The sequence below is a fragment of the Hibiscus syriacus genome, unplaced genomic scaffold, assembly GCF_006381635.1.
Source record: "Hibiscus syriacus cultivar Baekdansim isolate YM2019G1 unplaced genomic scaffold, ASM638163v2 tig00110321_pilon, whole genome shotgun sequence".
NCBI classification, from domain to species: Eukaryota; Viridiplantae; Streptophyta; class Magnoliopsida; order Malvales; family Malvaceae; genus Hibiscus; species Hibiscus syriacus.
Genome location: NW_024062680.1, coordinates 1,648,342 through 1,664,292, shown reverse-complemented (window position 1 = coordinate 1,664,292; position 15,951 = coordinate 1,648,342). Strand labels below are relative to the sequence as shown.

The following is a 15,951-nucleotide window of genomic DNA, read 5'->3' as shown; positions in this document are numbered from 1 at the left end:
GTGTAGCAGATGTTGTTGCTCGTGATGAGCATAACTCGATTATTGTTGGTCATGCATTGTTGATGGATGCATTGAACGATGCGAGTGTTATTGGGGCGTCTACTATTATGGTCGATATCCAAATGACAACTAAATTGGTTGCTCCACATATCATCATCGTGAGCGACACTGTTAATCTTATACGCTAATTGATTCATTAACATATTAATCTATCGGTGGTTAGTTTCCACATTGTAAAAACACGGCAATCCTTAAATGCAAATGCTAATGCTCATATATGGATTCATCATATTCGTCGACACACAATTTTATATAATATTTTCATCTACACACTTTTCTTTAAATTTTACTTGCAGATATTCAAATTACATTTTAACAATTGTTCTCAATGTTATTATTTCGGATAATGTAATAAATATCATAAATTATAAAATATTTATTAGTTTTAACTATATAAAGAATAAATGTTGTATTTTTTTAACATTTTCTCTTTTCTTTTTCTTTAATAACCTAGTTTTAAATAATTATTTAACTATATAAAAATGAGAAGATAAGAATACTTCTATAATATGTTTGTTAATAATGATTAGATTTTGTTGTTTAGTAATTATTGAGATTTTTATTGGATTTTTTAGTCATTTTAAGAAGAAAAACTATTTTCCTTATACATAAACAATTGTCAAGTAAAACAATTAGATTGTAATTATATCACTTTGTAAAAAGAAGAGAATAATTTATAGATTTAAAATCAATTGAGAGAGACGAATAAGAATAAGGAGAGGCTAGGAGAAGAAGACAATCAGATATGCATCTTTTATCTAAATTATATTAAAAAATCAACACGAGAAAAAGGAGAGGAGAATTACAGGTATTTCTTCCTTATTTTATTGTTCATACTTATTGAATTAAAAAACAGACGATCCTCCAAATTCTTATTATTCTTATTATGGTTTAACGTCAATTATCTTTGTATGAAATGATCGATTTGGTTACGACAATAAATTTAATTGGATTTGTTTTTGAAAATGCAATAGCGAGCGATGACGGAGGACAAAGGCATTTCCGACGGTGAAAAAAGCAAAGAATCCAGCCCCCGGCGCCGGCAGTCAGGAAGAAGCCCAAGGGAGTCCTCTCCCGCGTTTGGAGCGCAATCTTCAGAAACGGAGGGGACAATTTGGAGAAGAGGCTTAAACATATTACCAAGGAAGAGACTGCCGTTATCGCGCGAATGAAAAGAAGATCCCAGGTTTGGAGGGGAATAGTAAGGCATCTCATTGTATTTTCCGTCGTTTTGGAGGTACTCATCATCTCATCACCTTCTCTCTATTGTCTGCAGCTCATTGCTCCACGTTTTTCACACACTGCTTCTAATTAGTAATTGTCTCGGTAATCATATGCAACTTTTGTTATATTTAATTTGGCACGTGCATATCATATATATTGTATTTGGAAAAGCTCGTGAAAGATATCATTGGTGATTTTCTTCACACTCTGCATCCAGCATTTTATATTAGCTAGCTCGTTAATTTTGTTTTTTTTTCCCATCCATGGTTTATTTATATGCTTTTACATTTGAATCCAATCGCTGTTCTATCAACTTCTTTCCGGGAAAGAAGTTGATGCAGGTTTTGGTTCTTTATTAGAAGTGCTCATGAAAGATATCATTGGTGATTTTCTTCACACAATGCATTCAGTATTTTATATTATTAGCTAGCCCGTTAACTTTGGGTTTTTTCCCATCCATATATGATTTATGCATATTCTTTTTACATTTGAATCCAATAGTTGTTCTATCAACTTCTTTCCGGGAAAGAAGAAGATGCAGGTTTTGGTTCTCTATTGAAGTGCTGCTCAAATGCTCCCCCTCTTTTAAGGGGGTAAAAGAGAGGAATATTGTGAAAACTACTAATATCTGTCTACCTTTTCGAAGAACTCCCTTCTGGATGTCCTAAATGAGGATTTTCCTGTCAATTTACAGGTTATCGCAGTTGCTTATGCCATCATGACAACAAGATCCATGGATTTAAACTGGAAGACTAGGGCATTAAGGGTTTTACCAATTTTCCTTTTGCCTGCTGTTTCTTCCATCGCTTACTCTACATTTGCAAGCATCACAAAGATGCGTAAGTAGCTCAACTCAATATATTATAGAATTTCATGTTGTAGTTAAATGTCTGGATTAGTTTTTATCTATTTTCATTGTTTATGTTGTTAATGGTAGTAGCTATGGGGCATTTACAACCTTGTGAGCATGCAGTAACTTTATGCTCCAACTAGAAAAACAAGGATCCCCCCTCCCCCACACCCAAGAGATATAAAAGGGTATAGAAACTTGCCACTGATTTGTTGCATAACATGGGCTGCATGGCTGATACAATATTGCAAATTAAGGTTTTGTTGGTTAGTTAGATTATAGCATCAACAATAATACTGTGTAGGATATAATGCACGGGTATATTACTTAGACCAGAGAAGTTCTAACCTTCCAGATAGTTGCATCAAATATCCTTATGAATTCCCTAATGTGACAGCAATATATTTTTCTGTTCTCATGCTTTATACTAGCTGATGGTAACGGCTTTAATTCTTTTTTATGTTAATTGATGCATGAGGCTTGCCTCTGGGGTTTCAACTTCTTTCAAAAGTGATTAGTGAATTATATCTGATAGAACTTAAAAAGCCTAAAGTTGTTAGTACGAATTGTGTTCCTAACTAGACATGTTGGTTCAATTATAGATATGATTTGAGGAAATTAAAAGTACAGGATTGATTCGATTGGCAATTTGAAACCATGAAGTCAATATGTTTTCTGATTGATATATAATGTTAACTTGTATAGAGCAAATAATTGGATGAGTGTTTCCTATCCCTTTTATATGTTTGTTACTTTCTTATCCAACTCTTATACTTTTTTCACTCTGTTCTTTTACTCTTCAAAGATTTTCCAGACCAATTTATCCCTGTTTTTTAACCTTTTGTTTGTTAGTTATTATAATTATTAAACAGAGGAAAGACCCGAAGGAACAGTCTATTGTATTAAACATTAACGTCATTTTTAGTTTGATTTATCAGAATCAAATAACATTATAATTAAGTAGCATAATATTTAGTAGCATTTCAGTGTGATTTGTGTGTTGAATTTCTAGCCTTGATTTATTGTTTCACCAGTGTAAGTCGTCGTTTCAGAATGAAACCCTTCATTATTTTATCCATATTTTGATGGTCAAGGTCTCTCACATGCTCTCTTTAGGTGATTGGACAGTTCTTAATTCTGTTGCTGAGCTTTTCAGGTTAGGCAAAGCTCTCTCTTATTGAAGTGCAAACAGCATAATGGCCTTTCCATACTCATCATTATTACTATTCAACATACTTTGTATCTTTTGCATACTTTTTTACAATGGGTTGCATTTTTCTAAAAAAATTCTGTACCCTGGAAGTTAAGCCGCGGATGGTACTGTTTCGTGAATATATTATGATATTGATATAATAAGTACCAACCGTTTTTGGTTTCCTAAAATATGGTCAATCTTGTTAATTTGTGAATTTATCTTATAGGTGATGAGAGGGACAGGAAAACTCTAGAAAGGCTTCGTGCTGAAAGGCAAGCAAAAATTGATGAACTTAAGGAGAAGACAAATTATTACATTACACAACAGCTTATTCAGGTTGTTTAGAAAACTAGTAATTGGTTTAATGGAATGACCTTTAAGTCCCGAGGCTGAATTTTCTTCTGCTATTATAATTTATTGTGCAACAGAAAGCATGAGGTAAAACCTCCCTTGGTACATATTGATGCAAAAACTATTTCCTAGTGTAGCCCACCTTTTGGATTGTTAGAAGAAGTGCTATTTAACTAGGTTAAAGCCTTAAAGGTATTATTTGGAGCCTTGTATTATTTTGAGTAATCAGGGAAAGAAATCATTACCGGCTTTGCTTGCAGAATGAGACAATTTATTGCTTATATGCAATGCACAGAACATTGCAGGAAGCTGTAGATGCTTTGAATGATCATCTTGAAAAGGTTGACACTTAAGTAAATAATAGGAAAACGCTTGTTTTTTAAAAAATCTTACGTGATCAAATATAATGTCAAGCAATATATAAAGATTTCTTCTTTCTATTTTCTCAATCTGAAATGAAGAAAATGGAAAACTTGTTTGCTCATGAGCTACATGATGAGTATATCTTTGAATGCATGATATTATTTGCAAAGCAAACTTATTTAAATCACTTTGTTGCAGAGATATGATCCTGATCCAGCAGCAAAGGCTGCTGCTGCAACTGTCCTTGCATCTAAGTTGGGTGCAGATTCAGGTCTGAAATTCTATGTTGAAGACGAATCTAAGCCTAATGTCCTGGGTGGAAAGAGCAACGATGTTGAGGTAGTGCCATCAAGTGGACTTCGAAAAAGAAAGCAAATTAGAACCCACAGTACGGCATGCACACCTTTGGTTCATTCTGATGATGAATCAACACCTCATTCTCCTGCAGGGAATGAGGCTCCTTGGGCATCTGTGCAAGGTCAAGTAGTCATTAATCATCAGCCTCCACAAGGACCTCCACAGGATGGGGGATGGCTTGCTCGTTTAGCGGCCTTGCTTGTGGGGGAAGATCCAACACAATCATATGCACTTATATGTGGCAATTGCCGCATGCACAACGGTTAGTGGTGTTTCAGTTTTCTGTTATATTATAAATTACTGATTCAACATAATTGCACGCATGTAAACTGCAGAGTTCTAGTGCTCTTCCAGAGCAATATTGAACTACTAACTTTATTTCTTTTGGGGTGTTTGTTCAGGACTTGCCAAGCAGGAGGATTTTCCGTATATAACGTATTACTGCCCGCACTGTCGTGCCCTGAATAAGCCAAAACAACCTGTGAAGCAAATTTGCAGATCTAGCTCCCTTCCCATTAACCTCTTGAACCCAAAAGGAGCTGACGATGCAGTAGGAAATTCCAGTGATAACATGGATGAGGGTGCACTCACAAATTACGGCCTTGAGAGGCCTAGTTCCGAAATTAAGGAAGTGGCCGAAAAATTACTGTCAGGGAATCCGATTGGATAACATGCATAACCACATGGGGCAATCAAATTTATTAAGGTGTTCTATCTCCTTTGATCTCGTTTGTTGCCCGTAGTTAATGTATAGCAACTTTTGATCTCCGGGTTTTTGCAGTGGTTTTGGTTCTTGTTTTGTTTGACAAAAACATTGAGATGTCTTACTAGGAACTTATGATTAATACACATGTTGATATGATTAGTTGGGTGCTGCACACACCCCTCGAAAGTCCCCGGTTCAGTCCACCTTGGGTCTCATTCATTTTGTTTTAATTTTCCATTAATACGATGTTGACACGTATTAATTTAATTTTTCATTACTAAAGTGGTGGCATGTATCATCGTCTTATAAGAAGATATTAATTGGTTATAAAATGACATATAAACATGTTATGTCAGTTTTCGTTAATAATTTAACTTATGATGATCAAATTAAATCATTTTCTGTATGATAATGCTTTTAATGTTTTTTTTTTATTTCAACCATCAAGGTGCGAGCATCTTGGTGACCATAATTGTAATTTATCCATTTATCATTATACCGTCAACCAAGAAAAAACCAATGAACTCTAGACAGGTTTAGATGACAGGTGGATGCATAAGTAGAATATAAAATGAGATTGTGGGAAGGAATCGGTCCAGCTGGTGTGGTATCGAAGCTTATAACTTCATTTCTCCTAGAGGCTTCACCCCATGAACCTATTTATTTCTTTCACGTGTATTATCAGCCTTGTCATTGGCCATTTAAAAGGTTAATGCAAATTTTAAACAAGTTGCTTTCTTCATAACCAAAAAGGGCTTCCTTTCACCACAGGCTCCTTGAACTTGTGGTTTAGCCTCACCCCACCGTCCCTGTTAACATCTATAATATAACTAATTCCCGAGTGAAAATAAATGAACAAAAGGAAGAAGAAAAATCGCTAGTAAATTAATTCAACGATATTGAACATCCTTCTTCCAAGTCCAACCGTGGGGGCATCATGAACAGCTACAAGTCCGATGTCGGCCATGGCGACTATACTGACAATTTAAAACAACCGTTGCTACTCCAACCATCATATGCAAGATCAACGTCCTTGCTCAGCGATGAGTTGCGCAGCTTCAGAATAAGCCTCCGCTGGTGGGCACTAGATCACTCCACATGGATAGGCAAATTCGTATCCTATCTAACGTTTGCCATCCTCGCCGTTTTCGTCCCTATCGTAAGCTCCCTCCCGGTCTGGTTCCAGGTCCCGTCCTTTGCGTTTCCTATGGAAGCCACTGCCTTCCACCTTCTGGTTCAATTCCCCGAGTCGGCCTTGGCATTCTTGGGCTTTTCCACCTTAACCTGCTTCTTCAGAAAATACGGGTTGAGGCAGCTCTTGTTTCTCGACGTCCTGCAAGAAGATACGACGTTCGTGAGACGCGGGTACACGCGGAAGCTGGACAAGGCATTTCGTTACCTCGCGTTCATACTTCTACCATCTTCCTTCGTTGAAATCGTTCATAAGATCATTTTCTTCTCCACCGTGAAGATATCGTTGCCTTATGTCAGCGCGGGCTTCCCGTTGAACTCAATTGCGTTCGTGTTGGTATTGGGGTCTTGGGTTTATAGGACGGGCTTGTTTCTCCTTGTGTCCGTGCTGTTCCGCTTGACTTGCGAGCTACAGATACTGAGATTCGAAGGGCTCCATAAGATGTTTGAGGGTTGTGGGTCTGATGGTGGTGAAATATTTCAGGAGCATGTAAGGATAAGAAAACAGTTATCCATCATCAGTCATAGGTATCGCTTCTTCATTATTGCGTCTTTAGTTGTCATCACAGCCAGCCAGTTCGCAGCTTTGTTTATGGTTTTGGCTTCGAAATCGGATAAGAATTTCTTCAATTCTGGTGATCTTCTGGTAAGTATGTTAACTTGCACTACCTGCAACTTTGGTAAAAAATATTATTCAAGTCCATTTACTCTGGTAAAAATGTCATGCATGTCCCTGTATTAAACTACAAAGTACATTTTAGTCCCTATATCTTTAAACTGGTGGTGTAGGTATGTTCAACGGTTCAGCTAAGCGGTTTCTTCTTGTGCTTGTTGGGAGCGGCGAGAATCACACATAGAGCCCAAGGAATGGCAGCGGTTGCTAGCAGATGGAATATGAGCATGACATGCGCAATGACAGGAGTCGAACAAGGGAAACAAATCGGCGACGACTTCCCGCCTAAATCTAACTGCAATGAAAACGACTCCGACGACTCGTCGGATATGTTCATCAGCTTTCCCGAACAACATCCATCCAACCTTCAAACCAGGCAAGCTTTAGGTCAGTGACATATGCCAGTTCCAATCATATATGTATATATATTCCATTGTTGGTTTTGATTTGGATGATCTGCATGCATGCAGTGTCGTATTTGGCGTATAACAACAAGGGGATCACGCTGTTTGGATATGCTCTGGATCGAGGATTGCTTCACACTCTCTTCGCTTTCGAGTTCTCCTTGGTGATGTGGATTCTCAGTAAGGTTGTTGTTTTGTCAGACTGATTACCTGATCGATCAACCTAGAGCTACAAATGATATATCACCAATGTAATCAAAAGACTAAGCTTAAATTACATTACCCGTAATAGTGGATTAATCAGCCTTCATGATCACTGATGAATGTATCTATCTAGGACGTGCCTTGAAGAAAAACTCTTTCTTCATTTGTTAGATATATAAATTAATATTTGATACATTAATTGTGTATAATTCTATAAATCATTAACGAATTTTAGAAATTATCAGCTTTATTGCTTTCTAAATTGGAGTAAATAATTAAAATTAACGCTAGAAAAGTCATTAGTGCGGAGTTCAATTGGTTCAGCTAAAAACAAAAGTATAAATACTAAGATTTCATCTTGCGTGGCCTACAATGACGGTGGCGGCCTCGGCCCCCGACTCTCGTACCGGCACCGGTATTCCGTTTCTCTTTCTTTTAGTTGTTTAATATTATGATTTCACATAAACAGGAATGTTTCCCGTTGTCACCTTCTACTTAGAGCAAATGTTTCTGGTTATTCATTCTGGAATGCATTTCAACCAGCATGTCTTGTTGAATTTATGCTTTAGTTTTGGTCCATTTGTCTGTATGATTTATATTTCCAGGAGCAAGTGATCTTATGGTCAGAAAATGTTCTAGACTGGCCTTGTTGTTGGAGGGTGGGATAAGTATGAAAGTGGTAAAATATATGGGATTCCTCTTCGTGGAACACTAACTGAGCAGCCTTTTGCCATTGGAGACATGTTGTTCTCTCTTCATCTTTTAGCTTTATGTTTTCTGGTTTTGTGCTACCTACATTTTAGTAGAAATTTATAAATTTATTTTATTTCTAAAATTTTAAAAGTTCGTAACTGACATAAATTCTTGTGTATATCTCTTAATCTTATAATAAATACATCTACAGACATGTATGTTTATGCGGAGTTGACATTTATATAGTCTTGTTACTTCCTAAGATCTTAAATTAAACTAGATCAATCGAGTGCTAATTATACTTATGTATGATGGAAATTTTAGGGTAAAATAGTGAAATTTATTAATAAAAAATATATTTAACTTCTATATTCTCCTGGTAAAGAAGAAAGAAAAACAAATACTAAAGGAGAATTATTTGTTCCTGATATAAATAATTTTATTTATAATTGTGTTTTTCAAGTTAATTCTTTTAATATTTTTTGACATATTTAAAAATAAAAATATTAATTAACTAAATATGTAATTCAATAATAAAGAATTGTTATTAAAAATAAATACATATTAAATTTAAATCTTGAATATAATCTCAAATCATACTTCTTCATCTACTTTAAATAATAATAATAAAAATAAAATAATAATAATAATAATAATAATAATAATCGAAATATTGAAATTGCATCAGACTTAATAATTGAATATCATAAAAGTCCGATCCAATGAACTTTAGTGGACTATGAACTATATGGACTTAAGTAAGAAAGGGTTTTGTCTTTGCTATAAGGCTATAAATATCATCCCGTATCACATCAATTTCAGCCGCTTTAAGGTTTTGCAATTAGGGTTTTGCCTTTGCTAGAAGGTTATATATATCATTCCTGTATCACATGATTCACACCAATTCCAGCCGCCCTAGGGTTTTCAATTAATAGCTCCCCAATTTTTTTTAGCCGCTGAAGTTTCACTCCTTCACCAACATGGACGAAGGAAACCCCAACGGTATTTTCATTTCATTCTTTTTCTATTTTGGGGATTAATTTTAGGGTTTTTTATTCATTGGCAGAATCCGGGCGTATATTTTTATTTATGATTTGAGAACGCGACTGGAGTTTGGCTCCTTGGCTAAATCAAATCTCTGCCATGGAGATGAATGCAGTTAGCAATACTAAGTTATTCAACTTCGATCTCAAAATTTTGCTATGATGTATATCTATCTAGTAGATTTTAATGGTCGAGGTTGATACATCCGTTTCATACATAAAAAAATTTCGAGCAGTAATTCAGGCAGCCTCCTTGCCTTAGATCATCATGGCAATGAAGGTGTTAAACTGCTCGGATAGTAAATATTGCTTTTGCTCTTCAGTTTTGCTGAGATTTATTGATGAAGCTGGACTAGTAAGCCTAAGCACATTTTCCACCCCTTTTGTTTTCAATGTTCTTTCTGCAAGGGCTTTAGGAAGGAGGATGATTGAGATGGTGACATTTGATAATGAAATTTTAAAATTGAATTTATTTAACTTGTTTTTAGTGACATTTTATATATTTTTAAATAATTTAATTAAAATTTAAATAATATTTTATACAATATTAATCAACATAAATATTATGATAATGATTATTTTAATTCTTAGATATGAAAATATAATTATTATATTTAAAAACTAAATAGAAATATGAAAATATTAGAAAACCTTTATATAAATGAAAAAAGCTTAATTTGCCGCCCTATTAATGAAAAAAGCTTTGAGAGCTGGGGAGCTATCGAGTAATGCGCGTGCCTTGTCGAGCATTAATTTAATTATCGAGATGTCTTGTTGTGGGTTTATCAATTGGTTAATGACGGAAAGAACATCCCCTTCAATGATCATCTTATCTCGTCCATTTTCGGTTGCCATATGAAGTCCCTCCGTGAAACCACTCTTATTACAGCACCTCCGGTGTTGGGGATAAAGGCCCCGTCAATATTGATTTTCAATGTGCCCTCTTCCGGTTTGCCAATTGCAGAGCTTGGGAGAACTGGACCATCACTGACCCTTGAAGAACTGGACAAGGCATGTACAATGGTCATGGCTTGCGTTTCTAAAACTCTACGAAGATATCTGATGCGTTATGCTCAACTATAGTTTGTTTTTCAACACCCTTTTTCCTCTGGCATGCCCGATGGCCAAGATTCTTCCATACGCACCAAATGTACATTTTCACATATATATATTTTAGACTCCACTTTATGTCCATTTATCAAGTACATACCCATTATTTTATAAGGATTATTAAATTTGGTTTAATATGTTAAATGAAAAAGAAATAAAATAATTTTTTTTATAAATTCATTATTTTAAAAAATATATTAAATTTTTGAGTCACTATTCTTATATTTTATATCTACTAATATTTAAATCCATTTAACTCAGAAATTAACGGACAAAATTTGTTTTGGATAGAATTGTATGACTATACTTTTATTTTACCTTTTATTTCTTCTATTATTAAAATTAATATTGTTAAAGTTTTCAAGATGATCTTGAGGACTACTTCACTCGCCTTACTAAACTACATTCTTTAGACACATATTTCTGGTAAACTACAAGACGTAGACAAAATTTCTGATAAGTACAAATGATGCACGTAATAAAATTTTAAAGTATGGATATCATATTTTTTTCTAATCTATCAACTTACAATTAATTATGATGGCCATGCGACTAACACACAGTAAAGATCACTATAAATATTGACCAACGTACACTATTAAAGGTTAATGAGTGAAACTTAATCCAATCAATAAATATATTTTTAAATTATTTCAGATATAAATTTTATGATATATATTTATAATTTTTTATTCATAATACAATTAATATAATAATAAATTAAAATTTTAAAAATTTACTATTAAAATTTAAAATGTAGCAAATTAGTAAGAGATAGAGAAATAATAAAATCCAATGGCCAATTAAGTATATAACTGTAGGTAATGATCAGGTTGAAATGATTCATTTTCTCCAAGTTGGAAACTTTGAATAGACAGAGTGGGAACGCACGACAGAAAAGAAAGTCATTGTTTTTTTTTTCAAATAAAAAGAAGTTTATTTTAGGTGTTCTCTCTACTTCCTTGAGACTTTTTTAGATTGCCATTGCTACTACTGGATCTGGATCTGTCACTCTCTTTGCATCTCTTCTCATTACCCTGCATTTTCAACCAACCCATTCCCAGATTCAAGGTACTTTCCTTTCCATCACTTCATTGCTGTGGGTTCATTCTTTTTCATCAGTTTTATTTATTCCCTTGAGTTCATAATACTAGTTTATCTTTGTTACCCCATTTGTTCATTCCTTTTCTGCATTTATTCTTCAATCCCATTGCATTTCAATCACATTTGCAAACCCTCAATTTATTCTCTTTCCCATTACGATCAGCTTATTAGATTGTTGAAGTTCACTATCAAATCTCTGATCTGTTAACACGATTTTTGTGTCTATGTGTGTCTTAGTCATGATAACAGTAGGGGTCCCTACCTTACCATTAAAACATGGTTTTTTTAAGGGTGATTGAGAAGCATACTTGCTTGTTGTCTTGTATCCTTTTATTTGATGATGTCTTTGTCCACCACTTGCCCTTTTTTCACCTTAGAGTCTGATTTAAAAAAAAAAAAAAACTTAATTGCATGCAGTGAAGGTGTTTCTCTTCGAAGTCAACGGTCAACGGTTGGGGGAGCAATAAGATGGGAAAGTTAAGGCAAGTCGGTGATGCTTTGAGATACTGATAATGTTGCCTTCAATGTAGATGAAGACAACTCATGCGTGGCATTGGCAGCTAAATGTTAAAGATATTCCCATCATGTCTAGTTCAAGAAAGAGGCCTGTGTGGATTATTATATTGGTGAATTTCGTGATCTTGTTCTTGATTGTTGCCTATGTTACCCTCCGATGACTTCTGCCGCCTGCTTTATCTTCTCTTCTACGGACTGTACTTTGCCTTTTCGGAAGCAGCCGCCGGCTCCGAAAGTTCCTGCAAGGGAATTAACTGATGGCGAGACAATCTCTCAGGTTGTAATTAATGAAATCCTAAGGACACCTCCTGTCGAGTCCAGCAATCCAAAATTGCTTTCCTGTTTCTTACTCCAGGGACACTCCCTTTAGAGGCATTGTGGGCCAAGTTCTTTGAGGTAAGACTTTGTTGCTAGCTCGTCATTCATCGATTTTTTTGTCTTCACTTTGCCTTGGTTATGGTTATGGTTATGCAACCTCCTATTTACATTCATTTAATCTTTCCCTTCAGGGCCATGAGGGTAGATTCTCTGTTTATGTTCATGCTTCGAGAGAAAAGCCAGTACACACGAGTCAGTATTTTAAGGGTCGAGACATTCGCAGTGAACCAGTAGGTGGAATTAATAATTTCGTGTATTTCATTATGTTTAGGATTACGACATTAAGCTATGAAAAGTTTGCATCCAAAATGCCGAGAGATTTGAGATGGAAATCTACTCTTAGAGGGTGTGCACATGTAATTTATGCATGAATATAACTATATAATGCCGCCTGAAAAGCAGCTTTTAAAAATGCAGGTGGTATGGGGGAAAATTTCCATGGTTGATGCAGAGAGGAGACTGTCGGCACACGCACTTTCAGACCCTGATAACCAGCAGTTTGTGTTGCTGTCAGAAAGGTGATTGAGGTTAAGGATTTCGTTTCTTAATATTCTTGTGATAAGTAGTTATCTGAAGTTCTGCCTTTCTTTAAACCTTCTTTTACAGTTGCATACCATTACAGAACTTTGATTACGTCTACAATTACTTGACGCTCACTAACGTCAGCTTTATTGACTGGTAACCAACATTGAACTCTTTGTTTTTATCCCGTCACATGTAACGTACCGTGAAAGACTCTGTGTTTGTTGTTGTAAATATTGAGTTTATAGAAACTACTTATCCCACATTTGATCTCTTCCTCTCATAAGTTTTGAGGATCTCGGTCCTCATGGATCCGGGAGGTATTCAGAGCATATGATGCCCGAAGTTGAAAAGAAAGATTTTCGAAAAGGTTCACAGGTAAATCCTTTTACACTAACAATGTGGCTTTGGGCATATGTACCAATTCCAGAAAAATGGTATTGATATGTGGGGAAGTTCTTGTATGCATCTATGTCTAGCCATGGGGAGTCATTCTAGTCGTCATACATTAGTTAGAACAATGCTGTCGATTGAAATATGTAGTTAGCTTGGAGATTGGTATTCGATAAACAGAAATCTCGGATCTTCCATTGGGCATCCAGATTCTAAACAATAGACAATTGTGGTCAACTACATTTTGGGGTTTGCTTTTTGCATAAATGAAACAACCAGCGTTTGTGATTACAAATGTGACAATCCAAGGTGCTAATAAATTGGTTCCCGTTCGTATTTAATTTCAGTGGTTCTCGTTGAAGCGACGACATGCTATAATAATCATGGCGGACAGCCTATATTACACAAAGTTTAGGTATTACTGCAAGGTAATCTGCTTCATGGAGTTACCTTTTTTGTCATAACCAGTATTGTATGTATTCTGAGTAATGCTAACCACGGGTACATATACGGTGTTTCGCAAAATTTACTCAAGTTATGTGTGTTGTGACAGCCTAATATGGAAGGCCGCAATTGCTACGCAGACGAGCATTACTTACAGACTTTTTTCAACGTCGGTACATCAGACTTGTTTATTCTGCTTGTATCTATACTACACGCTTTGATTCTTATGTAGAATTTATTTCTCCATGCTTGCATACAGATGATTGATCCTGATGGAATAGCAAATCGGTCGGTAACGTACGTGGACTGGTCTGAACGGAGATGGCATCCTAAATCATTTAAGCCTGAAGATATCACGTTGGAGTTCCTCAAGAACCTCACGGTACGTCGTTACATTACATATATGATTCGCGGACATGTTTATGCTTCAAGTCTCGGTTGGTTTAGATTTTAAGAAAGGAACTCATAGTTCTGTGTTTCCTGCAGTCCATCGACGACGTCGTACACTTCACAAGTGATTCAAAGGTTAATTTTTTTTTTTTATTATTTTGTTCATCTTTTAAATCGATAAATAATATCAAAATTAATGGTTAAACTTGGGGATAATGGTCGTGGTTTATGTGTGGGTGCAGAGAGTGCTGACTGGACCTTGCATGTGGAATGGCATAAAGCGACCTTGTTATTTATTCGCAAGAAAATTTTATCCAGAAACTTTGGACAAGTTGATGCTCCATTTCTCTAATTACACAACACACTCTGTGTAGGCATTTTCCCTACTCTCTGCTGCTCTGCTTTTAATCAAATATTTTTATTATTTTTATTTCATGAGCAGACTCAATCGAATTGTTATCGTCATTCACCAGGATTACAAATTTTAATTCAAAAAGGGTTTTGTTTTTTTTTTTTTAAAGTTTTTTACAAACCAATTACTACATGCATTACACTAAATTTAATTTCGGTAAACCATACATTCTTCACTAGAGTCATAATTAATTAAAAACAATACAAGCAAATTGAATAGCTGATATGTGATATTAAAGATCAAGGCTAGAGTTTACAAATAAAAGAAAAAAAAATGTATTTTAAGGTTTAAAATTTAGGATATGTGATCATATTTAAACATGTAAATTAATTATCAATCTTTTAATTAATGTTGCACTATTAAAAGAGGCAAACAGAAATTGAAATAAAATATTACTAAGAAAGATTTTTTTTACTAATTATAAAATATTAATCCAAACAAACTCCTAAATCACAAAAATAAATACTTGTTTGTCCTAATCCAAACAAGTTAAATAACATAAAACTAAACTAAACTAAAAATATTACAAGAGAAGCTTCTTTCTCAGCTGAATCCATCTGAACAAAAGATAAAATGTTTAAATCCCCTATCAAGTATTATCAATCGAGTAGTTTCTCACTTCTTAAAATTATAAAACATTGCTCTGTATCCATCCAACATCAGGAGAGTATCAACGTTGTAAAACGAAACCGTTCTAAAACACACAATTTGAAACAGTACAAAACTTTGAAAATCTTCATTTTAACTTCTAAACCCACGCCGCCTGTCGCTCTTTACCGTTGACAAAGTTCCACCCAACCTCACATATCCCGACGATTAATATCCCTATGAAATCGTGATCGAGGGACAATCGATCGACAGTTAACCGACGTTTTGTACCTCGCGAACCTTAGAATGAAAATCACGATCCCACACGATTCCGACGGTTAATCGATGACAAATACGACGGCATATGACTAAAAGGATGGTAGAGACTAAGTCGACAGCGGTGGTCGAGATCGGAAAAGGCGACGGGGATTAGGATTTAGGTTTTTTATGAATTTGAGTTTTTTTTTTAAATTTAAGAGAAATTAAGGGTTTTTTTAATAAATATAATAATATTTTTAATTAAAAAATTCAAAATTACCAATACGTGACATGTATCTTAACAAAAAAAAACTAATGACAATTACGAGCTGAGCACCTAAAGTGATAACATTTATAACGTTAATCACTGGAATCATTCAAAAGATACTATAGACAACTATTCATGAAAAATTATATAATTTAGACACTTATTTTATAATTAAGCCTCAGTCTAATAACTATAGATTTTAGTTATAGAAGCAATCATCTGAACAATATATATAAAATATCAATCTTTTAATT

General features: G+C 34.8%; 1 protein-coding gene, 1 non-coding gene and 2 pseudogenes across 2 annotated transcripts; all 4 read left to right on the top strand.

The window, feature by feature from the left end:
* Nucleotides 1-1,002: 1,002 nt before the first annotated feature.
* On the top strand, nucleotides 1,003-5,070 carry LOC120117861 (annotated as a pseudogene).
* Nucleotides 5,071-5,980: 910 nt separating this feature from the next.
* Nucleotides 5,981-7,617, top strand: LOC120117703. The gene is made up of 3 exons (XM_039137942.1): nucleotides 5,981-6,943; nucleotides 7,087-7,357; nucleotides 7,441-7,617. The coding sequence occupies exons 1-3, from the start codon at nucleotides 6,044-6,046 to the stop codon at nucleotides 7,578-7,580; spliced, it is 1,311 nt and encodes a 436-aa protein (XP_038993873.1). The 5' UTR covers nucleotides 5,981-6,043; the 3' UTR covers nucleotides 7,581-7,617.
* Nucleotides 7,618-9,556: 1,939 nt separating this feature from the next.
* Nucleotides 9,557-9,686, top strand: LOC120117886. The gene has a single exon (XR_005515698.1). It is a non-coding gene; the product is annotated as a small nucleolar RNA snoR77 (small nucleolar RNA).
* Nucleotides 9,687-11,397: 1,711 nt separating this feature from the next.
* Nucleotides 11,398-14,592, top strand: LOC120117852 (annotated as a pseudogene).
* The last annotated feature ends 1,359 nt before the right edge of the window (nucleotides 14,593-15,951 follow it).

Bases quoted from the DNA above. Each gene is read 5' to 3' on its own strand.
- LOC120117703 (XM_039137942.1), top strand. From the start codon at position 6,044: ATGAACAGCTACAAGTCCGATGTCGGCCATGGCGACTATACTGACAAT. The intron at 6,944-7,086 runs GTAAGTATGTTA...CTGGTGGTGTAG, and splicing joins TCAATTCTGGTGATCTTCTG to GTATGTTCAACGGTTCAGCT. The intron at 7,358-7,440 runs GTCAGTGACATA...GCATGCATGCAG, and splicing joins TCAAACCAGGCAAGCTTTAG to TGTCGTATTTGGCGTATAAC.